At 38.7% G+C, this 26,577-nt stretch overlaps 1 protein-coding gene across 2 annotated transcripts; it reads left to right on the top strand.

Annotated features, from left to right (window-relative positions):
- Window positions 1–197: 197 nt before the first annotated feature.
- Window positions 198–22,591, top strand: LOC5515242 (F-actin-monooxygenase MICAL3). 2 transcript variants are annotated; one of them, XM_001635290.3, is made up of 25 exons: window positions 198–430; window positions 3,568–3,625; window positions 3,998–4,093; window positions 4,746–4,802; window positions 5,342–5,523; window positions 6,491–6,645; window positions 7,521–7,686; window positions 8,126–8,174; window positions 8,273–8,315; window positions 8,754–8,871; window positions 8,950–8,998; window positions 9,616–10,929; window positions 11,566–11,679; window positions 12,092–12,428; window positions 13,231–13,583; window positions 15,287–15,376; window positions 15,690–16,408; window positions 16,722–17,056; window positions 17,870–17,925; window positions 18,138–18,185; window positions 18,782–18,905; window positions 19,502–19,598; window positions 19,713–19,786; window positions 19,958–20,072; window positions 20,912–22,591. In XM_001635290.3, the coding sequence occupies exons 1-25, from the start codon at window positions 321–323 to the stop codon at window positions 20,994–20,996; spliced, it is 4,944 nt and encodes a 1,647-aa protein (XP_001635340.3). In that variant the 5' UTR covers window positions 198–320; the 3' UTR covers window positions 20,997–22,591. The 2 variants fall into 2 exon arrangements, with proteins under 2 accessions (XP_001635340.3, XP_032240825.2); XM_032384934.2 differs by lacking the exons at window positions 198–430; window positions 3,568–3,625 and adding an exon at window positions 3,719–3,787.
- Window positions 22,592–26,577: the final 3,986 nt, after the last annotated feature.

Below are 26,577 nucleotides of genomic sequence, written 5' to 3'. Positions count from 1 at the left end.
AATGGAAACCAATCTCTATAACATTTTTTAAAAACGTCAAAGAAATGTTGAAAATGTGTTATTAACTAGCGTTTACCAATTATTTTATAGTATAGTTCCAAACTTGAAATTTTACGTCAATTAGCTTAAACACTAAATTTGATGGTCGATTTTTCCAGGATTGCCGATAGCATATCGATCGAAAGATATTTGGGATCCGGCGGTGAAAATATAATCGCGCGGTTACTTAGCGTGTTTTCGGGAAGGGTCCAGACATGAGTGAGGAACGAGCAAAATTATTCTACCAAAGTTGCCGATTCCCTTCCTTTCCTCGCTAAATCATGTCATCCGTATGGAAGAGGCTTCAAAGGGTCGGCAAGAACGCGTCAAAGTTTCAATTCATAGCGTCTTACGAATCGTTGACTGTGGAATGTGCGAAGAATGGAAAATGGTGAGAATTCTTGTGTATAATTAGCTGGTGAATTCCGTGATGTTTGTTCTGTGATCTTTTGCTCTTATAATAATATAAAATCATCACTTTAAAGACGGATGTATTATATACCGGTCTTGTACTGGATCACGCAAGTTTCACAGCTAGAGTATTTTATCATAAAACATCGAAGAAGATTTAATTTCAGACTACGTTACTTTTTGGACGAAAAACGTGGCAAACTGATGGAATATGAAAGTGGTATCTAAATTATGCTTGTCGTTTCTTTCTTTCTTGTTTATTTTTCATTTTCATATCAATGGTGGTTTAGGTTATAATTTAAAGGAACAAATTGTTTTTTCTAGAAAATGTGTAAAAAACTCTGCATGGATATGCATGAATCTAGAAAGATTATTTTTTACCAATTGTCAAATTTGTTGCAATTTTTGAATATCTATGCCTTACTGTGATAGTCACGTTAAAATCTTTTTCCTTCCTTAGACATATTTCATTTAGCTTTCAAAACAGAACAAATTGTTATTAAATGATAGTAAACACAATGATCTGACAGGACAAAGACGTTTACTAAATAAACATTTTTTTGTACATGTATTACATACTACTAATCTCATAAATAGGGATTGGTTATCAGGGGCGCATAAATGTATGAGACATTTTGAAAGGACATTTTGGGCCCCCTCCTGTTAAAAATCCTGGCTACGCCGCTGGTTACTCATACCAGATATTAGCTATATACAGTAATACACAAAAAAATTGATGGATAGCTTTGTCTCTTTCTCTCATAATTGAAAAAATTTCTTCCTTATTTCTGTCAGTAATTCTTATTATTTTTTCCAGATTGTTCTTCCTATTATAAAGTTAAGCCATTCATTACTGTTTTGATGTCAGAGTGATTTTTAGCATTAAATATGGATGAATTGCAGACCACTTCTAGCATTAGAATATGAAGGATTCAAGAAAATATACTAGCTTCAAACAATCAACAACCATTTTTTGGCAAAATTTAACAGGCTCTTTTTAGACTTTTTTATTGTATCAAATTTTTATTTGTAGTAGGTGTGACTGATCCGCAAATAGAAGAGCTAATCGAGACGGATCAGTCACTTACTTATTTACATAAATATTAAATATAATTGTATAAGCAAAGTTAAGTGAGAACTAGTATATTAATTTGAAAATTTGAAAAATTTTGAAAAATTTTGGGAGAAAAATGAAAATTTAAATAAACACTTCTGGTCTTAGAGAAAAAAGAGCATTAACAGCATTATTTATCTGATGATAAAAAAAGGGGAAAAACAAAGCAAACATAAGTATGTGAGTTTATGATACCAATAAATTGTGATTTTTTCAAAGCTGTGCTGATTTGGCAGACATCAATATAGTCATCATATTTAATAAGGATATCAACAAGGGCTGAATGCAGTTTTGTTTTAAACTGTTTTTTGGAGGACTCTCTCAATGACTGTGGCAGCTCATTCCACACCCTACTCTTGAAAAAGAATTTCGCTGGATTTCAAGTCTAGATTTTTGTATGTAGAATTTATTTGAGGTTGATGATCGTGTATTGTAAGAATGAACGCTTTTGGTATCCGTGAAAAGGTTTAGAATATTGGGTGGGGCGGTTCCATTTCGGATATCATACATAAGATGGCACACCGATTCAAAATATAACAACTGTATGGGTAAAATGTTAGTTCTAGCGAAAAAGGGGACCGCATGATCACTTTTTTGAGCAAAAAACATAGCGCAGAGCACGTTTTTGTAAGTATAGAATTTTGTTCAAGTAACACTTACTGGCATGACCCCACACGGTCACTACGTACGAAATGTGGGGCAAGATTAAGGACTGGTAGATATGAAGTAGGGTTTTGGTTGGGACAAAATGTCGCAGTTTAGCTATCAATCCCACAGTTCTGCTTATCTTTGTTGTAATATGCTCAATGTGGTATTTGAAGGTGAGATTATTATCAATTAATACCCCAAGGTACTTGACGTACTCTTTACACTCAAGACTGACATTTTTTTTCTGTCATTATCATAAATTAGTATTTTAGGATGACAAGCTAGAGTTTTTTGGTATGGATGGAAAATGACGAAATTTGATTTCTTTATATTTAGCATTAATTTATTTGCCGTAAGCCAATTATAGACTTTAAACAGCTCATTATTTACAGTAGTTTCTATTGATTTGCCACTTTTATCGGCATACAGGATATTTGTGTCATCAGCAAAAAGAAAGAAATTTAGTTTATCTGAGGAGTACTGCATGTCATTCATGTAAATCAGAAACAATAGCTGTCCAAGGATCGAGTTGAGATGGGGGCAGTTTGTTGGCTAATCTGCGACCTACGGAAACAAAATTATTTTTTAAAATGTTGGATACGCGCAGGGGGTCCTTAGTTATTTTATTATTATTTAGATCATTAAGTTTATCAGGGTAAGTTCCCGGGGTAACAGACATATTAAGAAGTAAAGCTAGAGGGTGACTAATGATATGTCTCACACATTCCAAAAGCTGGGTAGGACATGAGTAAAGTCCACATGCCTTATGGTTAGGGATTGACATTATTTCAAGCTGTACCTCTGCGGTGGTAACTGATCGGAACAAAAACGAAGACGGGGGGGGGGGGGGGGGGGGAATTTGACGTGGCAAGGTAATTCCTAAAATTATGTTGAGATGGGGGCAGTTTGTTGGCTAATCTGCGACCTACGGAAACAAAATGATTGTTTAAAATGTTGGATACGCGCACGGGGTCCTTAGTTATTTTATTATTATTTAGGTCATTAATGGCATAAACGTATTTAGATGATTTAGTCATCTAAAAAAAAAAACAATCAAAATACCCATAATATTTTCCTTAATTTTTTCTGTACTTGCTTTTGTGATTTTCATGATTTAGAAAATTGTGAACTTACAGTAATAAAAACTTATGAAAAATAAGACCACAAACTTTGACTTCACATTGATGACGGAGATTAAAGGCTATATTCGGTTCTCCAAGTGAAGACATGTAATTAAGCTACTTTTTCTTCAATTTCATGAAATTAAATTTACGTACAGTGAATGAAATATTTCTCTTTGATCATGGAATTAAGATTTATTAGATAAATAGTATTGCTAATTGTACTTTTTGTAGGTTACCTAACAAGTTAAGTGTAGTATGGACAAGAAGAAAAAGAAGAAAGCCGTCGAAGGTTAGTTGACAGTTTTACTACTCATTTGTTATGGTTGTATTGAGCCTACAACTGTTTATGTTTGTTTTTTGAGAATTTATAGAAAATTGTTTCTCCTCCCCACCCATGATGCATCGCCTGACAACTGCTAGTATTACAATTTCTACTACTACCTTGTTGCTGGTACTGTAACTTTACACCTCTTAGACTAAATCCGTAACTTTTTGTTGTTTGTTCTGTAATTTTGAGCCTAAACAACTTGTTGTTTGTTTTCAAACCTTTAGACTGCTTGTACTTAACAAAGCTCTTGATGAAGTAACTTGTTTGTAATATTGTAGGCTCATGCCTTTTCAGACTTCATAGGTTATGTAATTTTTGTTGTCTGTGCTGTAGCTTCAGTCATGGCATCCAGGTATAGCCAACCCATTTAGAGGTGTGGTCGTGTGGCCAGAGCCAGAGGACATTGAGATCACTGTCACCCTTTATCAGGTGGGTTTTGCATTTGTTCATGATATCAGGTAATAAATATTTATCTTACAGCAATGTTATGATACAATTCTGTGATCACTGTATTTGGTTTTTAGTTTAGTCTAACAATAAAATCCAGAGAATAAGGTTGTTGCTGTATACTATACATATTATTGATTTTTATTCTGTATTGTTTTATAAGTGATTGAAAACTACTCAACAGAAAATTATTATGTTTGCATTACTGTTTATAATTATTACAGTAAATGATCCAATTAATGGCCCCTATCTAATGAACACCCCCCTAAGCTTACAAATTTGTAATGAATACCCCTCTCTAACAAACCCCCTACCCTTCCTCATAGCTTAAAAAACAAATGACATAGGAATTTCGTTAATATAAATCAAATTGAATTAATCTGAGTTTGGCTTCTACAGGTTTGAGACTTGCAAACTGTCAGTAACACTTGCTACACAGGCTATAATTTAAAGTGACCCTGACTGTTACTAAAACCTGACTGCAGTATTGTTATAGTTTGTAAAGAATGCCCCTCTCTAATAAATGCCTCCTATCAATTGAATGCCCCCCTCGGACCATCAAAATTTAATAAACACCCCTGGCATTTATTAGATCATTTACAGTATGTGTAATCATTTTTTGAGCCTCTTTCAGGATTCAAGGCCTGGTAGTAGATTTGAAGACAAGGAGTGGACGTTTCTTATCGAGGATGTAAGTACAGCTGCAAGTTCTTGCATTCTTTTCGTTAGATGCAATTACATATTTAAAATGTAAAATAAACCCTAGAAAAAAGAGGCTTTTGCTACATTTACAGTACATACATGGCAGAGCAGAAGGAAAACTAAACTAACATATTTCATTTCTTCCCTAAAAAAATCCAAGATTGCACCCACAATGTGATTTAAAGGAAAACAAAAATCAGTCTCTGCCTTCTTTCTTTCTTGTTTTTTTTTTTATCTCTGTAATAAGCCTGATGAACTCCCTAGGCTACAGCCGACGGAAACCTCAACCGTTAAAAGACAAAAGAATCTATTAAAATCTGAGATATTAAACAGGCCATCCACTATGAATTATCCATCACATCCTCAAAGAAACTTCCAATGAAACACACTACTTTCAAAATTATGAAATATTTCTCACGTTTTCCGTTAAAAATCATCAGAGATTATTACATAATCGACCTGAAGTAAACTGGTGACAATGTGGCTTTAATAACTGAATTTAATCCCACCTTGTTGTTACACCCCTAGGAATCCACTGGAGGGCGCAGAAAGCCCATTGCCTATGCCAACATAAACATGGTAGACTATGCAAGTGTAGAGTCCACCCAGCGTGATGTCTCCCTTAAGCTCAAGCTGACATCAAAGAAGCTGGTTTACGCCAGTTTGGACCTCAAGTTGTCGTGTGTGCTCATTAAGGAGGGGAAAGCAACGTAAGTTATTTATTGCTCAACGTGACATGTAGGTTCAGGCCCTATAAGAGCCAAAAGCCTTTGGGGTCTGATGTATAAATTCTTTTAGTGACAGGGAAGGTAAGGAAAACATAAGAAAATAAAGGTTATGAAAAATGGAATCTGGCATGAAGTGTGCATAGTTAAGCCCTGTCTATCTGGATCTACTGTACATACATAGATGACAAAATTCCCCCCAAAAAGTACTGCATGTGCTCACATTTTCTAGATGCTTACTCACTAGAATACATAGTAGACATTTGTCGATTTGTACTCTTTTTCAAGCCTGCTAAATCCTCTTTATAATTATTTATATATGTATTGTGCATGAAAAAAAAAACACAAAAGTTTTCCCCTATGATTTTTATTTCAATTACAAAGTAAAGTGCTTTTTACATAACACTAATAATGGAATGGCGACTAGTGTTAGTACTGGCTTTTCCTAAATTATATGTAAAATCTTTCCATCTCTTTTGTCTCTATCTAACAGTTACATAAAAAAAAGCAGTTTGTTCTTGCATTTACGCTGGTCTTACTTTTTTTAATTTTTAAGCTATAATATTTTACAGAAGCTGTGATTTCAAAGGTCTTTACCTTACAATAATCAGGCCTGAATAAGTAACAACATACAGGGGCAGATCCAAGGTTTCAAAATGGGGGTGGATGATGGCTGAATAGACAGCTTATAACTGATCCAGTGGTTCTTAGTAGGTCACATAGATCTAACAATACTTCACGCTGAATTGGATTTGTTGCTTCGTAAAGTCAAGCAGGCAAAGCACAAGTATACAGTATAACAGTATATCCCGTCCCTCAGACATTTATTTTCTTCAAACAAAGTGACTTTCAATTATTTTTTTTACTCAAAAAGGGGGGGGGGTGGATATCCAAACAAACCACCTCCCTGTATCCGCCCCTGACATATAATGAATGACACCTTTTATTCTAGGGATGAGGACATGATGAGCATCGGCAGCATGATGAGTCTCAATGAGATTGGGAGCCTGGCAGACTTTGAGATTGAGCCTGTAGTATCAACCCCTCAGCCGCTCCGCAAGCCACATCACTCACGTGTCCGCACCCAGGCTGACAATGTCTCTCTTGGTAAGAACATGGTACTGTTCAGTTTCAGATAGCTTGCCTTGAATCTGGTAAATTATACAACAACATAATCATCATCAGCAAAAACAGCATCATCAACAACAACATTGTCATCAACAACAACAGTGTAATCATTGACAACAAGATAATCACCAAAATGCTATCATGATCGTTATCACCATTTCTTCTATGACTGTAACTAATCTTTGCTATCGTATCCCAAGTAATGTAATCATGTTTATCATTTTTAGCATCGAACCATTGCCTATCATGCCATCATCACTAACTATTATCACCACTAACTATTATCACCACTAACTATTATCATCACTAACTATTATCATCACCAACTATTATCATCACTAACTATTATCATCACTAACTATTATCATCACTAACTTTTTTTATCACAAACTATTATCATCACCAACTATTATCATCACTAACTATTATCACCATTAACTATTATCATCACTAACTATTTTCATCACTAACTATTATCATCACCAACTATTATCATCACTAACTATTATCACCACTAACTATTATCACCACTAACTATTATCATCACTAACTATTATCATCACCAACTATTATCATCACTAACTATTATCATCACTATTATACATTATCATCACTAACTATTATCACCACTAACTATTATCATCACTAACTATTATCATCACCAATTATTACCATCACTAACTATTATCGTCACCAACTATTATCATCACTAACTATTATCATCACTAACTATTATCATCACTAACTATTATCATCACCAACTATTATCATCACCAATCATGACCTCAAAGAAATCTTCCCATTATGGTAATCATGACAGTCTATATATAAAATATGTTTTGCATGATTGGCAGCCCAACTAAAGGAGGCGTCTCATGACAGCGGCAGTGACACTGGCAGTATAGCATCTGAAGGCAGGCATACAAAGGCCAAAAGAGTGCGGTCTAGATCTGTCACTCCTCCAGACAAGAGTAACAAGTATATGGTTCACGAGCAGCACAGAGATGACAATAGCAAGCGGTCAGAGTCACTAGGGACTGTACTATTAAATTAACTTACAAGAAATAAACTACAGAAAATAGTTGTCAGAAACAATACCATTAGTATGGTATATGTATATCTCGGCAAGATCTTCCAACACCATCCCATACCTTGCATTTGCCTGCAACATGGCTTATAAGCAACCCTAACTTATTTTTAAGTTAAAACTCTTTTTTTTATCCTTACATTCTGTTTGCACCCTACCTCTCGTAGATGTTATTTCCTTTAAGTAGTTTTGGCCATTTACCATTTTGTTACATGTACAGTACTTCTGCAGACCAACAGGTACTTCCTCTTTCCCACCAAAAATCTGATTTTTTTCTCAATTTTTGTTTTGGCCCTCCCTCTCTTAGATTACCCCATTCCCTTGAAGTAGGATTGGTCATCAACCATCTTATAACATGTGCTTCCCTTGCAGGCCAACAAGTACTACCTCTATGACTGACGACAAGGAGGACAATGACTTGGTGGGTTTCACATGTTTTTTCCGGTAGTGCCGTTAAATGTCAATATTTTAATATTGACATGAATCTTTAAAAAGATTCATCTTTATCTCTTTTTTAAGGAGAAGGACAAGAACCAAAGTGCTGCTGAAGCTGACTTGTTAAGTAAGTGTTGCTGTGTTCATTTCACTCTTGTGCAGCAAAGACACTAGTCTGAATGTTAGCGGTTTACTCAGTCATAGCCCTTAGCGTAACACAAAGGAAATTTTCAACTTTAGTCAGAAGCCATCTTGTGCGACTGGTGACATAGCCCCCTACCTTATAAATTATTGATTGGCATTTGTGTAATAAAACACAAAAGGTGTATCAGCACAAAAAGTTGTTGGGCAAAGGCCCTCTGATGGTTTTTTTAATGCATGTGCTTGCACACTCAAGTTTAAAATGCTGGAATCCAAATGCAAAACAATATAAACTGCTTAAAATAGCGAGGGAGGGGGCTATTTCCCCCCACCTGCCCTTTCCCATCTGCCGCCCCTGACAAAGTCCTATCAGCTGGGAGAAAGTGTGCCATGTGTATTCTGTTGGTTGTATTTTTTATCTCAGAGTGGTGTAAAAATGTTACCAAGGGCTACAAAGGGGTGAAGATTAAAAATACGACAACATCCTGGCGTGATGGACTGGCATTCTGTGCAATCATTCACCACTTTCACCCAGATCTCATGTGAGTGCTAGTAAAATCGAGTGGTGTATTGGAGTTTGTAAACAACTTATGCTCAACATGTTTGCCATCCTTCCCCAGCGATTTTTCTTCGCTGGATCCTCAAAACATCAAGGAGAACAACAAATTGGTAAGGGCGTCTTACAAATAGCATATGCACACTACCATCATCATCACCCTTATCTCCACACATCGTTATTTTCAGTATCACCATGTTAGCAATCTTCATCATTATCATTATCATCGCCATCTCCACCCATCATCGTTATTATCAATATCACCATGTTAACAATCATCATCATCACCATTTCCATGCGTCACCTTTATTATGAATATCACCATGGTAACAGCCATCATTATCATTATCTTTATCATCACCATCTCCAAGCTTCATCGTTATTATCAATATTACAACCACTATCATTATCGTCATCCTCATCGTCATGATGACAATCATCATCAGCATCCCGATCTTCATCACAATAAAAATTATCACCATTATCATCATCATCGTCATCTTCATCATCACCACCATCTTCAGCACAATAAATGTATCGTTATTAAAATCACTACCACCAAAATTGATAGCATAGCTGCATAGGTCATTATCAGTATTTCACAATCAGCTTAATTGGAAGTTCGGAAAACTGTCACATTTAATTGATGACACCTTGGCTGACTTGGCCAATCACTAAAGCTTATAATAGTCTTGATTTGTCTTAATATAAATCCTTTATTTTGCTGCAGGCGTTTGACAAGTTTGAGCGACTTGGAATACCACGTCTGCTGGACCCGACTACCATGGCTATCATGTCTGTCCCAGACAAGCTGTCCGTGATGACATACCTCTTCCAAATCCGCACTCATTTTAACAAACCGCAAGCTAGCACACAAAAGCACTACAAATCTTTCTCACTTTTTAAAGCAAAAAGACACTCGCATTCGCCCAAGCCAAGCGACTCTGAAGAAAAACATGACTCAGATGGAAGTTCTTTAAAAGATTTTAGCAAAGAGTTTGAGGTTTATGCACCAAAGGTGGGCTCTTCTACTAAAACAGTGTGTCATGAGAGTTTTCCGCAATCTCTGAGTGCGAGGGGAACAGAGGATGCTACAAGGAATAAACAGGGTGAGGTTAAAAACACTACGAGTGCCAGAGGATCAGCTATTAGCCCTGGAACTTCGCCTGTGAAAGGTATTTATGAGGTTGTGGGTAAAACGGCGCCCAAGGGACAAACAATATACAACCCTTTTGAGGACGATGATAACATTGATGATGATGACGATATAACTAAAGGGAAGGCAGTATCTTTAAGTAGTGGTGGTCTTTCTCCAGCTAAGTCAATGAGCTCGAAAGAATCTGGTAAATGCGAAACTAAAGTTGAAAGTACAATAAATACCTCTAATAAGGTGGGTACAAAACAAGCGAATTCGATCGTTAAAGAGAACTATAATCCATTCGATGATGATGAGGATTTGGGATCTCCACAGGAGAAGAACCCTCTTGCGGATATCATTAGCGATATTAGGAAACCTGATGGGTACAATCCCTTCTTTGACGAGGATGATGATGATACAGGCTTGAGATCTCCTCAGGAGATCAAGCTTGAAATAAAAACCGAGGCGGAAACTACGAAGAACACTAAGACTGCCGTTGTGAGACCCGGGTATAACCCATTTGAGGACGAGGCCACGTCCCCTTCTCCGTTACCTGACGTATCGGACAAAAAGCAGGCACCACCCATGTCCAAAACCCCGGTGTTAAGTACTAAAAAGCCAGTTGAAAAGAAGGCTTATAATCCGTTCGATGACGAAGAAGATGAAGTAGAGGAACCTGTTAAAAAGGGTGTGGCGCCTGGAATGGGACAAGGGGAACGTAAGACAAGTGACCCAGCGTTCAGACGGAACAGGTTGACCGCCAGTGGACGAAGGGTCAAGTTGCCGGCACCCAAGCCTCGTGGAGCGCCTTACCGACCAAGTCCCCCAAGGACTGGTGATGGAGTAGCGAAGGACACGAGTAAGGGGGCCGTGGTGTCACCTGCAACAAATAAGGGAACTGATGGTGTAAGTATACAATTGGGGACAGCACTATTAAGAGTTGACCTCCAATAAACAGGACTCCCTTTGCTTTGATATTAATAGTATGCGTTCCAATTAAAGGATTTTGTATATAACAGACAAAAGTTGTAGGTCCAAACTATTCGATATGCTTGTTGTTTATTTTGTCAAAAAATATCAGCAAAAAATTTTTAAGGGGCACTTGCACGGTAAAGAGTGATTTTTAGCATTATTTCAGCTAGCATAACTATGCTGAACAGTTGAAATAGCCATTTAGGTTTGCTAAGGACCTTTGATCCTTCAGATAAATACAATATTGTTGTTTGAACGTGTCACATAGAGTGGATGGAAATGGATTGAAAATAGTTCTTTTAGGTTTCTGAGCAGGTGTACGTTTACTCAAACCTTGAAATTTCATAGAATAGACCAACTAGATCCTCCGCATATGGTCCATTTAACAGAAAACTGTTTCATTTATATTTTTACCCGTAAATGAAGTACAGTAGAGAGGAAGATTTCATGTTGTTTTGTTACACACCATTTTGTGTTTTATTTAATGTTCTTAGTACACGTGTGCATGTGTCCCTTCAAGTCTATCAATCTAGAGGTAGATTAATAAATGCAAGATTTCTTCTCCTCCAGGCAACAACAAACAAATCAACACAGCAGATAAAGCCGCCAGATGAAGCGACATCTCCTGCTAAACCAGAAGAAGACGACCCTTGGGTCATTAGACTACCAGCTAAACAATCCCGTGTAAGTAACTGAAAAGCACCTTCAGCAAAAGTAGGGTCTTAAAGAAAAGATGTTTATTCAAGAGGTAGTCTTAAAGCGGCATTATTGCCCGTTTGCTTCTGGAGGGCTGACGAAAACCTCACTTCTGACAAGAAACAAAAGAATTTGAATCCGCGCTATTCAGCAGATCATCCGCTCTAAATTATCAGTCACATCCTCAAAGAAAACTTCCAATAGACACATTGCTTTTACAACTTTGAAATATTTTTATATTTCCCGTTAAAAATCAGCAGAATTAACAGAAGATATTTTGCTCCTCCCAACCTCTGAAAATTCAAAAGCATTTTAACTACTGCATACCGTAATAACAAAAGCATTTAGTCTCCTTTTTACATCTAACAAGTCAGTTTTACTCGCCTTCTGCTTACATTAGGCACACCGTCCGTCCAGACCACCTGGCCCATCTCGACCTGTCCCAGCCCCAAGGGCAGCACCCATCCCTAGCTTTAGCGAGTGGAAGAAGTCTAATGAGTCAACGGGTGATAGCTTGAGTGGCGGGGCGAGTCCGGCAAGAACAACGAGTCCCGCAAGAATAACGAGCCCCGCAAGAGCTTCCAGTCCCGCTGGACGCGCCAGTCCCGCACGAGGCGTGAGTCCCGCATCCCGTGGAAAGAGGCCTGCTCCACCCGCACCAAGGACAAGTTCTCCTGTCCAGAAACCAAGCATAACCGAAAAGTCAGTGCCTAAAGAAGATACACAAGGACCTCGAGGTATAGTCTTTGCCATTTAACAAATAGATCTCATTTTTGCATAGGGCTGTCCTCTAATAGATGCACAGATGACGTCACAGCGTGTCCTGAACAAAAAATAACCCAGCGTGACTGTTTTTCATGACACGCTGTGACGTCGCACAAAAAATTTTATAAACAACAAAGAAGATGTTAATATCTCATTGTGGTGTATGTATGTATGTATGTATGCATGCTGACGCCAAGCGTGTGTCCTCTTATAACACAGGGACCTTTGACGAATCAGAGAGTGTGTTTTACGAGTGTCGTTGTATAATAGCTTTCTGACCAGGGTAGAAGATACTTTTTTGTCTCTGTTTGATTGTACACTTAAGAACCTATTGTTTTTTTCAAATAGTTCCCTTAGTTTTAGTTTGCCTCACTTCAAAAGAAGCAAATTAAATATCAACACGCTGTAAACTACAGTTTCCAAATTATTCCATTCTCTCTGCGACTACATAATTTCCTCCTACCATTTTTATCCTTTTGGCAATGAAAGGCCAAACCCTCTAAGTCCCCAGGGTCTCCAACTCCTCCGTGGGGATGTCTGTTTTCTCAGGGTCAAATGATTTCAAAGAAATCCCCAGCAGAAAATGATATCCCAAATGTTCCTAGATTTTTCTTTTTCCTCTGCGCGATCTTACGGACTTCTACGGCGAAAGGTTATTCTGTTTTCCTTTCAAAGTTCTTTTTATGTACTTTTATAGTTGTTAAAAATAACTTTTGAGATACTTTGTAATTCAAATTACTTAGAAATTACTTTGCAATTATGGCTGTTTTACAGGATCGGACCAAAAACCGGCCGATGGCAAGAATATTTGCAAGGAAATTAAAACGGAGGAATCCACAGAAAAGGAGCCGTCAGAGGGTAAAGAAGACATAAAACTTCTCGCACGAAAAGTCCTCATGGAGGCACGCAAAAAAGCTGGTGCTAACACAGCATTACCAAGGGAACTAGTCGCCGAGATAGGCGCAGCCAAGACTACCGGGGCTAGTGACAACATAGGGGAGGGTGAGGAGAATTGTCAGGATCAGAAAATGGTGGAGAAACCAATGTCTACTCAGGGGGAGGTGGAGAGGAGTAAGCCTGTAAAAGCACCAGCGCTGAGTCACGAAAGCCTCAGAAAAAAACTACAGGTGAGTATGGTAATGTTCCTCAGATTTTACACCATAAATATTATACGCCTCACCTCCATGTTTGAACACAGATCCTTACCTCACAACTCTAGCCAACCAGCTTATAAATAAAGTACATTGATAACCACTCGTGAAGCGGAGTCCATTCTTCTTTTTCCATACTTGGCTGACTGCTGGTGAGCTGTTTCCTCGGGGGCTCGTACATTTAAAAGCCCCGTGCAAACTGCGCCAGCACCAGCCAGCATTGCTGGCGAATTTCCGCTTGACTGACTATAGGACAAAGGAATTGTCAAAATGGGAAATGAACTTTCTGACATTTCCTTTGTCTTGTGGTCAGTTGAGCAAAAATTCGCTAGCAATGCTGGCTTGTGCTGGCGCAGTTTGCATGGGGGCTTTACGCCGTAATACGGTGCTATACATACTGAAGAGTATGAGATCTAGCATAACGAGACCAGCATTCTTGTAATAATTTGACTATTTACTGGGATAAGACATGCTCCCTACTGATAGCGAGCGATTAACGAGCGATAAAATTCTTGAGACACTGTTCAAAATTGCATACAAAACAATAAACACAAAACTTATCCAAACTTTTTGTCGCTGTTATTGGTTCTCTTCTTGTTTCGGAATCACGTGTCCTTTGAAGTTGTTAGAACTAAGAAATATTTGTACTACGAGCTGCAGAGAAAGAAGGCCGAGGCGGAGCAAGTCTCTTTATAGCAAAACAATTCAAATTTCATCAAATATCTGGTTATAGAACATGCTAGACAGTCCTTGAAACAACCCTGGCCAATATATACGGTTATACACATCTTTTAGTCAGGGCTTCTGGAATTACGCGGAAAAAAATAAAAATTACGCTGGATTCTTTGCTAAATTACTCGCTAAATTACGCGGAAAATCAATCATTACGCTCTAAATTAGGCGGGATTTTGCAATACATGTTTCCTTAAAAAACAAAATTTTACGGGATTCTTTACTGAATTACGCGCTAAATTACACGGAATATCAACTGTTACGCCCAAACTACATTTTGTACCGAAGGAAAGCACGAAATAACTTGAAAAGGTTAATTTTTATTTTATTATTATTCCTAGGCCTTCGCGATTTAGCAAAGAACGCCTAGTCATTAAAAGAACACATCAGCTGTGCACTTAAATGTTTTGTCTTTCAAAATTTAGCCAAATTACCATGAATTATGCGGAAATTTGCGGTTTACGCGGAGAAAGCCAAATTACTCGCTTCTGCACAAGCGCGTAATTCCAGAAGCCCTATTTATTGTGGGTCTATCGCAGACAGCATGTGCATTAGTGTGAGTAGTGAGCGTCCCTCCGAATTTTGCGAACGAAAAGAGTCTTCCACAAAAGCCGCCTTGCTTTCAGGCAGAGTTTACTTCAGACCTCTGAGCATTGCAGGCTTACAAGTTTTCGACATGGATAGAAAAGGTAAACCTAGACTTGTGCTACCACAGGTAGCCCGAGTAATGATATTTAAAAGATAAATGACTTGTTACGACAGCCATCACTTGCAGAAGCTTGCCCTGTTTGTAGGGCTTTTTTCCCCTTTCCCTTTCCCTTTCCCTGAAAGTCTTATTTTGTAGATTTAGAAAGTTTGTCTTCTATAAGGTATTTTTTCATAAAGATGGCAACATAGTTGAGCCTTCAGTATGCTGAGAAGTGACAAGCTATTGGTTTGGTCTTTAGACAGAGGCAGAACGTCAAGAAAAGCTCACCTCTAAAGTCCGTGGCAATCTGGAAGCGAGGAGAAGAAAAGACATTGATCAAAACACTGAGGTTCGTAACTACTTATACTAGCAGTACAAACAGTAACCTTCTTCACAGGCTTTCTTGTCACAGGGCTCCCACGTCTTGATTTTTTTCCGCACACCTAATACTCCTAGATGATACTTAAAATGCTGCAAATATGTAGACTACCTCATTGTAGTTATTTCGCCTCAGAAAATGTGTGGCAAACTCATGTGAAGTGATTTTTTGCTTTGCGCGGCTTAGTGTCGCACGTGTAAACATATGGGAACTAGACGGGGAATCTCGGTATCCATGTGACTAACACCAATATCTTGTTTTTATTTATATCCTGTCTACGTAGAATGATCCCGACAAGAAACGAAGAGTCCAGCTAAAAGCAAGCACGCTTGTGAAAAAGGCAAATAGCTCATCAGACTCGTCCCAACCCTCATCCCCCACGTGCAAGGGAGAGTCATCCACCAAAGCCAACCTATCCAGCCCGCCCGTTGATTTAGACACCCCAGAGACAGGCGTTCAGCCTCTGGAAAATGGCACTGATGAGCCAGTCAAGAGGGGGTACAAGATGGAGCATAGACCGCTTAAGTTGAAGCTGGGCAAAGATCGCAACAAGGAACAGGGCCATGAGAAGTCAGAGTTCGAGGAGAGTGAAAAGCTTAAAGGAATACGCGCTGTGCTGAATGAAGTAAAGTCAGAGAAGAAGGAGGATAAGAGGGCAGAGGAGAAAGCTACAGGGGATAAGGGAACCGAGGAGAATTCTACAGTGGATAAGGGAACCGAGGAGAATTCTACAGTGGATAAGGGAGCAGAGGAGAATTCTACAGTCGATAAGGGAACCGAGGAGAATTCTACAGGGAATAAGGGAACCGAGGAGAATTCTACAGTGGATAAGGGAGCAGAGGAGAATTCTACAGTCGATAAGGGAACAGAGGAGAATTCTACAGGGGATAACGGGTTGGGAGAGAGTTCCTCTGTTGTTGATTCCGAGAAGAAGGCAGAAGGCTACAGTGTGATGCCAGTTTCAAACCCCTCTGAAACCGATGTTCCCAAATCTCCAACTAGGTGAGTTTTATTTAGTGACTTTAATCAGGTCAAAATCTTAACCAGCATTATCTGCTCTTGTTGGTAAGGAGAGCATTAAAGAAACTTTGGTGTGTCTGAAAAAGTGTCAGTGACAGCGGATTGTCTTTAAAAGAATAACACTATTCGTTGCACAGCATTAGTTGCACAGCTAAATGCAGCGCCTCTGTGCTCTGATGGGAAGTCGAGGCCAAGCCCCGACTAGTTCACTCCTTGTTCCACACCAGTCCGTCGAGTACACTCCCCGCGTCTGCTCCCTATGAACGCCCCTTTTCAATATTTGACATTTCCCCAGGTACAAGCGTCTGGAGAAGAAGAGGAAAGAATCAGCCTCATCATCCAATTCCGAAAACGAGCTGTCAGTTTCTCCTATCCCTTCCTCGCCACCTCCACCAGAACTACCGCCAAAGGAAAAAAAAGTAGCTGAAGACACAAACTGCCCTCCTAACCAAAAGGGCAACAAGATGGGACACAGGGCTGCAGCTCAGGCTTATGCACGAACCAGAAAAATGAACTTTGATAGCTTTGAGCTGAATCCTGTGGTGAAACCCCCCAGCTACCCTCCACCACCCCCACCAAAACCTCCACGCACCATGGAGTATGGCACTACGACAGACAAGCAAGACAAAGGTGAGGAATGCTCTTGAAGATCGCTAATCATGCTGCCATTTTACACCAATGCCAAGTAACACAGAGAATCCACTTCTATCGGCTAATTCAAGTGAGTGAGATATTTTCAACCAAATATCGTCAATAACATATCAGACTTCATTCGTAGATTGTTATTTTGAAGTTTCCTTGCGAATGTGTACCGCTGTATTTTCAATGGTAAACAATAACAAAGAAGTGGGTTATTGACATTCTTTAAAGGAAGCTCATCGCACCCTTTTTGCTTCTATACAATACCAAGTGACACAAAGCCACCGTTTCAATCAATTCCAAGCGAGTAACTTAGATGTTTTAGTCAAATATTGTTAGTAAAGTAATTTTGAAGTTTTTTCGCAAATAGACTATTGCACTTTTTTGCAAATTTTAAAAAAACAAAAACAATAACAAATGGAAACGTTGATCGAATAGCAAAATACCTAAAAAACTACCCATACCTTTAACGTCAAGTTATGCATTTTAGATAGATATTTCGGAATTCACGATATAATTTGTCTTCCAATGTTGATAGAATAGAAACACAACTAGACTAAGGCCTAGTTTAAAAGCTGTTCTTTTCATGTGCTGTTCCAAATGCAAATGAACATAGAAGAATCGAATCGGTCTATTTTCACACATGCATTTGTAACAGTACATGAAAAGAACGGCGTTTAAACTAGGCCTAAACATGGCATGTGTTGTTTATCTTGTTGCTGTTGGTATAAGTTGTTGTTCTCATCGTTGTGTCTTTGGGAACTTTTGAGAATTTTAAAACATTTCATTTGCATGCGTCTGCAGATAAACCCGAAAGGGAAGAACATGACAAGAAATCAGATGAGGATACAGACTCGCTGGTAAGTTATCAACTTGTGTTGTACGTAATAGTGTAGCTGCCCCTGCTCAAAATTCAGTCCCATTGGTGCCTGCGGCCTGCTCCCCTATCCATAGCAACACCCTTGCTGAAGTAGATGAAGCAGCAAACATTTCTACCTCGACAGAGCAAACAATAATCAATAAAAATTGCTTTGTTATGTGAAAACCCTTACTTTTTATCACTTTTTAACAGAACCCCTTTGAAGATGAGTTTGAAAGTACCCTTGAAAGTGAGCGAATGGTAAGCAAATTTGTTAATGTAAATATTTTAAATTATAAAATTGAATATATTTTTCGACTATATTTGTGTATGGCTTATGTATCATGGGGTTATATTATGTGAACATTTTAGTGAAATTGTAAGCCCATAGCTTGAAAGATAACGACCCTAGTTTCCCATTTGTTTAAATTTTAAAATAGCTTGGTAAAAGGTTTGCATCCCTAAATCCAAAGAAGAAAGCTCTCCCATAAGAATATACGAAAGAGTATGGCTTACATATCACGGGGTTATAATTTACGTGAACATTGTAGTGAACTTGTAAGTCCATAGCTTGAATTATGTCCTCCCTAGTTTCTCTCATTTGTTTGATTTTGATATAACTTTGTTAAAGTTTAGCATTTTTAAATCCAAGAAATCTAAAAGGACAAAAACATTGAAGACAACCTGGCAAATATAACACTCCTATAGTGTTGTGCATGAAAAAAAAACTATGGTGACAGCATTCACAAATTCTGGATTTTCTCTTTGGTAAGATGGCCTGCTTGCCACCTTACCGGGACTTGGCCACAACCCATGTTCAATTGCTTCTTTGACTGAAACTTTTTGGGTTTTCTTAGGGACTACAGGACACGACGGAGTATGTCAAGCAGGAGCTGGTGGCACTGGAGGAGGAACAACTTGCACTCGACCTGGTGGCGGCCAAGCTGGAGAGAGAACTGAGGACTGTTATGAAACATAAAGGTGTGTCCATCAGATCCAGGGGGGGTACAGGGTAGTGTTACTCACAGCCCATGTGATCAGATCCAGGGGGGGTACAGGTTGGTGTTACTCACAGCCCATGTGATCAGATCCAGGGGGGGGTACAGGGTAGTGTTACTCACAGCCCATGTGATCAGATCCAGGGGGTACAAGGTAGTGTTACTCACAGCCCATTTGATCAGATCCAGGGGGGGTACAGGGTAGTGTTACTCACAGCCCATGTGATCAGATCCAGGGGGGTACAGGGTAGTGTTACTCACAGCCCATGTGATCAGATCCAGGGGGGTACAGGGTAGTGTTACTCACAGCCCATGTGATCAGATCCAGGGGGGGTACAGGGTAGTGTTACTCACAGCCCATGTGATCAGATCCAGGGGGTACAGGGTAGTGTTACTCACAACCAATGTGGGCTCGACATGCTCAGCGGCGCATGTGTTGCCTCAAATTGGCATATCACGTATCAAATAGTAGTCAGGTGACTAAATTACATGAGCTGTCAGGATAACAGCAAAACAGCAAGGATCCATTTTGATATCTGTATGTACAAAAAGGTATTCTCTCATTGTAACGTCCCGCAGGTTGTAAAGATGAGGAGGAGAAGTTGCTACAGGAGTGGTTTATCTTGGTCAACAAAAAGAATGAGTTGGTGCGACGCCAGACGGAATTAAGCCTACTGTGAGTAATACCTTTTTCTGATTTACATAGCCGAAGACGCGCTATCGAAATTTACCATCGGCTCAAAACGTATCTATAATGTAGGTAACATAGCGTATTTACATTGAATTGCAGTGAAAAGGAGGATGACCTGGAGAGGCGATACGAGTTGCTGAACAGAGAGCTCAGAGCACTGCTGGAAAAGGAGGGTAAGACGGAGGTTTCCTTTCTAGATTAAAATCCGAGTTCGTCTGGTTACAACCTATGAACTGGTTCATCGTTTACACCCCTCAAAATGGGTCCAATCAAGAACGACATATTATTTATTTATTTATTGTGTAGACAAGGTTGTCTTATTGTTTGTTCCTCCACAACCCCAGATTTTGAGAAAACCAAAGAGGAGAAAGCACGTGAGGCAGATCTCTTAGAGGAACTTGTCGAGCTCGTCAACAAACGGGACCAGTTGGTACAACTTGAAGATTCTCAAGTACAGCAGTATGTATTCACTCTTATCAACCAAAAAAGGCTATCAACAAACATGAAGTGCTTGTACAAGTTAACCACTTGTAGCTTGTCCTTCGGCGTGACTATCTTCGCAAGTACAACTTTGAAAACATGATGCTTGAAACCAAGGACAATGGGTCAACCAAACAATCCACCCATTTTTCAAGGGGCACCTATCAAAATCTCGCCTATCTAACATTACCACCAGCATCATCGATTACGCATGTTCTCGGACCATTTTCTATTTTAGCCAAAAATCTCTAACGGGGTACCTATTGTGGCCAAAGAAAAAAATCTCTGTCTTTTGTTTGGTTCTTGACTTAGGTCTTTTCAAATTACTTTTTTACCGAGCCGTTGTTTGAAAATGTAACGATACCACTTATCTGCTGATTGAAAATAGATCCATACTCCCCCAAAAAGTTGATTAGATGACCCTAACCTGCACAGCAAGCGTTTCCATGGTGTTTCAGCAGAAATAGAAAGCCAGCAAAGAGTGCCTGCGTAAAGAATGGTGACAGGAATGTGAGAGGCAAATCAAACGTTCCCCCTCTCTCCATTCTCCGAGCAACCATACTCCTCGCTTGCCCTCTATTTCCGCGGAACATCCTAGGCTAAAAGGACTTTCAACCCCCCTTAATTTTCTTGCTGGAAATTAGCTTTATTTTGGTGAAATTGGCCCCCACCCCAAACGGAATTGCAAATTTCCCTCGTGGTTACAGGTATGCCTTTTTTTTAACTTGGGATCATGCGGTTACTCCTTAATGACATGTTCCTTTTGTTTCTATGTAATGTTTTTCTGGGCTGAAAAAGGATGTTTTTTTTTCTCCCAGAGCGGAACGAGATGAACAGCACATCCAGAATGTGATGAGATCTGTACAGTTATCACGTGGCAAGAATGAATGCAGCATACAATAGCTTATCAACACAGCATCACTACAGAGCCATAACGGAAATAAAAAAAACTTGGGGGGTGGCACAATACAAGTGGTATTATGAAAGCTAGGAGCACAGCCACACCCCTTAGGTGGGGCACTGACCCCACCCAAAACAAGCAGAGGGAACGTTAACACTACATTATTTACCATAAAGTTTTAAGAACATCCCACTTGTACTTTCATGGTCTTCTGCTTCATGTTTTGGGTAGTTATCAAAATGTTCAATCCATATACATCAAGAGGTATCTTTTTAGAATTTTATTTTATTTTTTTTAACTTGCCTCCAATTTAAAACTTATCTCGATCCTCACTTTAGGTGCTGCATCATCCAAAGCCGTAGCAGGCCACATAAGATTGTGGGGGCACAATACAGAAACATTTAGAAAATATTGGGGGGGGGGGGGGAGTCACAGCAACACCCCTTTTGGTCATTTCCTCATAATTTTTGAAAATTTCAGTGTGCACATGCCCCCAGTTCTCCACCCCCTGCCATGGCCATGTCATCAGTTACAAATATTGATACCTGTAGGCCAGGCTAAGGGTTGTCACCATATGAGTCTTTTGATAGTACTATATGGTATATCAATAAGATGACCAAGAAAATCATAAAGATATTTAAATGGGGGCCGGTGGTCAAGTCAATTGTTGCACCTTTAACTTATTTACCCCTTCACCTATAGCAAGTCTGAGTGCTCGTTTTGCAAAGCATGATTTGTTTCATCTATTTTCTCCTGCACCACTTTTATCTGCTCTTGTGCTACATACGACTCCCAAATGTAAAATGCCCCTAGCATAGGTTTACTGAAAAAAATTCCCATTAGCTCCCGTGATCTTATTAGGGAAAATCAAAGAGGGCAACTCTGGGCAGGTCTAGATGTACTAAGAGAGTACTTTTCCATACAGCTATTATCTTGTAGTGCGTGGTCGCTTGGACCATAGAATGACGGTGATAACTGTAACAATGGTAGTATCCATGAGTCAGTCACAGGAGTAAGGACATAAGGAATATAATTTGTAAGCTAAATTCTGATCCTAAAATTACAAACTTCTCTTTAAACTAACTGAAATGTGTATTGTTTTGCAATGGGTTCTCTGTTTACTTTGAAAACCCAGTGTAGCTATGTTGCATAATTAGAGCTTGATCCTGCCCTGGTAGGAGTTTGTTAAGAGCATTTCTCATGCTCATAGTAGCCAGGCGTGACCATTGCAACTTGAACAGTTATTAAGTCATATTTTAATTTTTCTTGCAGGCTTTAGTCCAGGAAAAGTTTAATGACAAGTTCAGTATGGATATTTTCAGTTTTCAATTTACGGAATTTAAAGGAAATTGAAATGCTTACTTAGACATTGTAAACTACAAAGTATGTTTTCCTAATATACACGTTATTTATAAAGTTAAAATTAAAGTTATAATATAATTATATTATTATCACTAGTGAATTTTTTCCAGCATTATTATATTCTGTAAATAGAATCTAGTTATTATCAAAATGTTATGACTTCATTATAGTATGCATTATTATTGATACTAGAATTAAACTAAGTTATATTAAATAAACCGTACATTGAAAACAACTTGTAGACTACTCTTTTCAATAGAAAAGGTCTCTTTATAGTGGGATGGAGGGCGTGGCAGCACCCCTAGTGTCTACACATGAAAGAAAGAGAAAACTTTGTCAGAAGTTGTGGTAGGTTCGAAGGGAGAGCTATGCATCTGGTTGGTTTTAGCCCTAGTGGTATGGACAGGCTTTAGCAAATCTTGGCTCAAGCTGTGACAAGCCTGTTCTCAATGAGCACTTTATTTATAGAGCAACACAGCAATACAGAGAAACTGCCGGGTAAGTGCTTTCAGATGGCAGAGTTCTTTAAAACTACCCAGCCCATATCTTTCTTGAAACACTATATGACAGATACAGAGAGGAGTTACACCTTACTTTGAAATTCTGAAATTTGATGACTTAGTCAATCAGAGGTCCAGCAATATTCCTGTCTCTTAAACTTCTCCCCCCCCCCCCCCCTTTTCTTTGGCACCTTCCCTCATTTGCATGGCTATATTTGGGTACATAAGAGTTCAAATAATCATCTCTAAGTTAATCACAGCTTGCTCCCCTGCTACGCTTTGCAATGACACCTTTGTTGTTCAATTTAATGTGGACAAGAAAATGATTAATTTAACAGCTCCCCAAATGTCAGTGACCACAGAACTTGTTCTGACATCTCACAGATAGAAAGATTGAATCATGACTAGGTATTTAGCATAAGCTGACAAAAATAGCTTGTAAGCATAAACTAACAGACATTCACTGTCAAGTGAATTGAAGCGGATGCTTCTAGTTCACCAATGGTGCAACCTATGGCCCAAACTAAATATACCCAGATGACAGCCAAGTGGAAAAAAGATTACCTTCAAGAAAAGTGAGAAATAAAATGAATCCATTCATTTTTTATCAATTACTGAACTAAGTTTTAAATTTGGCTGTGGCTTCATGGTTAAAATTAGGTCAGAGCTATAATTTGGAGTGAATTCCACAAGGGATTTACAAAAAATTGTCTAAATTTCTTCGCAGATTAGATAAGCTTGACACACAATTTACATAAAATCAACTCCAGTACCATCATAGTTTTATAGCGTGTTGATTTTATTAAAAGAAATGGACAATTTTCTCTAGCCCTATTTCCTTGATATTATTCAACTTTTGTATAAAATAAAATTTAATATGAATTTACATCTTCAAAGACCCACATAAATAGATTTTTACATCTCCTACTACTAAACTTTTCTTGTTAAATTTTATGTAAGTACAACAAAAATTGAATTTTGGAGATGGTTTAAACTAGGTATACTAAGCAACTTACTTTATGCGTGAACTGTAGAATAGCAACTCAACTGTTTAGAGCTTGGAAATTTTGGAAACATTTTCAAAGAGGCGAATTCAACAGTTGTTTCGATGGAGCAGAAATGTTCGCACGCCAACTGTTCGCTCTCGTTTTAAATTTGCATTTTATCTGAAATTTTCCTGAAAAAATACTTCTTAATGTCTTTAATTTATTGGCTCTGTATATTCATTAGACGTTTTTCAATGTGCTCTTGCTTGATTCTTTGAGGAGTTAGTCGCTATCGTTTTATTTCTGTAACAATTTCAGAGCAATTTGATATCCATATCGGCTTGGCTCACACGACTTCGTTCCCCTAGTAAATTCGCGAAATTCCAATAAAATATTCTCTACAACGAACATATGTTCTCATGTAGGCATTGGTAAAGAAGTATTTGTAGAATTCACTTTGCTGACTTCAGGTATTCGTGTATGAGTGCTATGCCCTGAAGATTTCTTGTGCTTCCTTTTGCATTTGGCCTTTTTGTGTTCGACAATGTCATGTCCTTCGTATCCCGACGAAATTTCATACTCGGAATGCTTCTTCCTCTTTAAAGAAGACTGTTCGACGTTCATCCTTGATAAAGCCATAACTAAGAAGTCATTCATTTCTATATCTTCGTCTTTAAATGAAGATTCTGGCGAAGAAGAAAGTGGAGATACAGAAAGGTCGAAATTTCTCCGAGAGCCCGTTATAGGACTTGGTGGAGGCGCGCAAGGATACGGCCTTTCTTTCTCCCTCATTTTCGAGGCTTCCCTAAATGCAGACATCCTTCGTTAAGACATCAGTACTTGCTCTAAAAATCAAGGAAAACCGCAAACAATGGTTTGGATTTAAGCTGATATTACAAACTTCTTGAGCTCCAAAGTGTCGCTTCTTCGACTGAGAATTTTCAGATTCCCTCTAAACTTCGGGATCAAATGCAGCCAGCTGACGCCATTAGCGTGTCATTTCACGTCCGTCAATCAACCTCACCTGTCTGAATTGTCCAATCATGTTTAAGCTAGTACAATTTTTATTGTTTTACAAACCAATAGAACCTGGAAAAATTATTTGATTGACAACCGGAAAGCGTCGATAAAATTATTACTTCCCGTGAGTTCACCCCGTGCCGAGACAGAGGCTTCCGAAAACCGTGAAATGATCGAAATGCTCAAAATCACTGTCTCACGGAACCATATTCAACATGGTCGAAGCGGAAAAAAATACGCTAATGCATAGCATATTCTTTTAATATAACAGAAATGATAAGCGATAGAAGACTATTATGTGGTTTCCTCACTTTATTAGGGTCACGGGTCAAAAGACATCTATACAAGAGAAAATCGGCCAAAATACTACAAGACACGTGTGCAGATATTATTCTATAATTTCAAAAGAATAAAACCTTGTAAGCTATAGTTGTAATGTTATTTTGATCTCGCGAGAAACCAAAAACCACCCTTTTCACGGAATCACGTTTCTTAGCGAATAAATTTTGTCTTAATGTTTGACAATCGTCAAAAAGTGAAGCACTTTATTCATTTGGGTACTTGAACTCGGACTATAGCTTACCTAAAACCGTTAGATAAGACACGTCTTTTTTTATCAAGAAAAGTATTATCACAGTAATATGCAAAATCTCAACCAGAATTTAAAATCTAAGCAGTTAGATAGATAAGATTAATCTTGTGACTTTTTTATCCAAGACGCCACCAGTTAGCTTAACTCTAAAACATGGGTATAATAAGACATACACTGTGGTTTTACCGAAAGATTTATCCGCTGCGGAGCCTTTTTATCATTACCTTTATCTGGTATAAAGCTTCGTGTCACGGTCTCATTAAGTCACGCGACGCACAACACAAAGAACGACACGTCACGCAAACTAGGGGCGATAGGGGACCAGATTGCTTTTTTGCTGAAGTCTTATTTCGCACGTAAATCAATTTTCCGTTTATTTAGTATAAAATTTACCATCCTTTTCCCTTGAGTTACAAACACACAAACCAAAGTACAGTGTACTTTATTCGTTTATTTGAATTTTAGAAAAAGTCGTTGTCTGGCGTGAGACGTCGCACGATTCCTACTACGCACCATCAGTCTTTTGTTGATGACGCATTATCACCATGAATGATTTCGACATGACAAGGGCGGTCTCAGTCATTTGCAAGCGACTTACGTACTTGAATCACGGCCTAGATACGCACGTACGCAAGAAACGTTAGAATGGCTATTGATCTGTTAGGTAGATAGAAAAGAGCCGATCTTCTAGCCTATATAGCAGGAGCGAGGGGGAGGGGGGGGGGGGGGGGGGGTGGGATGGATGAATTCAGACGAAGTAGAACGCGTCCGACGTTACCCTGGGTACCAGAGGCTCTGAGCTTCGCGGCAAGGACCACTTGGGCGAAGCGAAAAACGATTTCGCCGCGAAGTTTGGAACTTCTGGTAACAGGGTTGCCCGACGTATATTGGAGTTTTTATCCCACGCAATTTTTTTCTGGATTGAAATCTTTGACTTTTGAGCGTTCTCGCCGTACCTTTTCCCCGCTAATAGATTCGGAATACTAGCAAAATAAATTAATAAATAATAATAAAATTAATAAAATAAACGGTCCTAGACACGATTTCTATTATAACTATTGTGTCATGAAAATGTTACTTATAGGAAACGTGTTCTATTATTATTATTACGGGGGTTTAATTA

Source organism: Nematostella vectensis, chromosome 8, assembly GCF_932526225.1.
Source record: "Nematostella vectensis chromosome 8, jaNemVect1.1, whole genome shotgun sequence".
NCBI lineage: Eukaryota > Metazoa > Cnidaria > Anthozoa > Actiniaria > Edwardsiidae > Nematostella > Nematostella vectensis.
This window is presented reverse-complemented; position numbering and strand designations above follow the sequence as displayed.

What these genes read in the sequence shown, in the direction of transcription:
- LOC5515242 (XM_001635290.3), top strand. Translation starts at nt 321, where the DNA reads ATGTCATCCGTATGGAAGAGGCTTCAAAGGGTCGGCAAGAACGCGTCA. An exon ending in AGAGATGACAATAGCAAGCG is followed by an intron (nt 7,687 to 8,125) that starts GTCAGAGTCACT and finishes CTTCCCTTGCAG; the next exon opens with GCCAACAAGTACTACCTCTA. An exon ending in TCAAGGAGAACAACAAATTG is followed by an intron (nt 8,999 to 9,615) that starts GTAAGGGCGTCT and finishes ATTTTGCTGCAG; the next exon opens with GCGTTTGACAAGTTTGAGCG.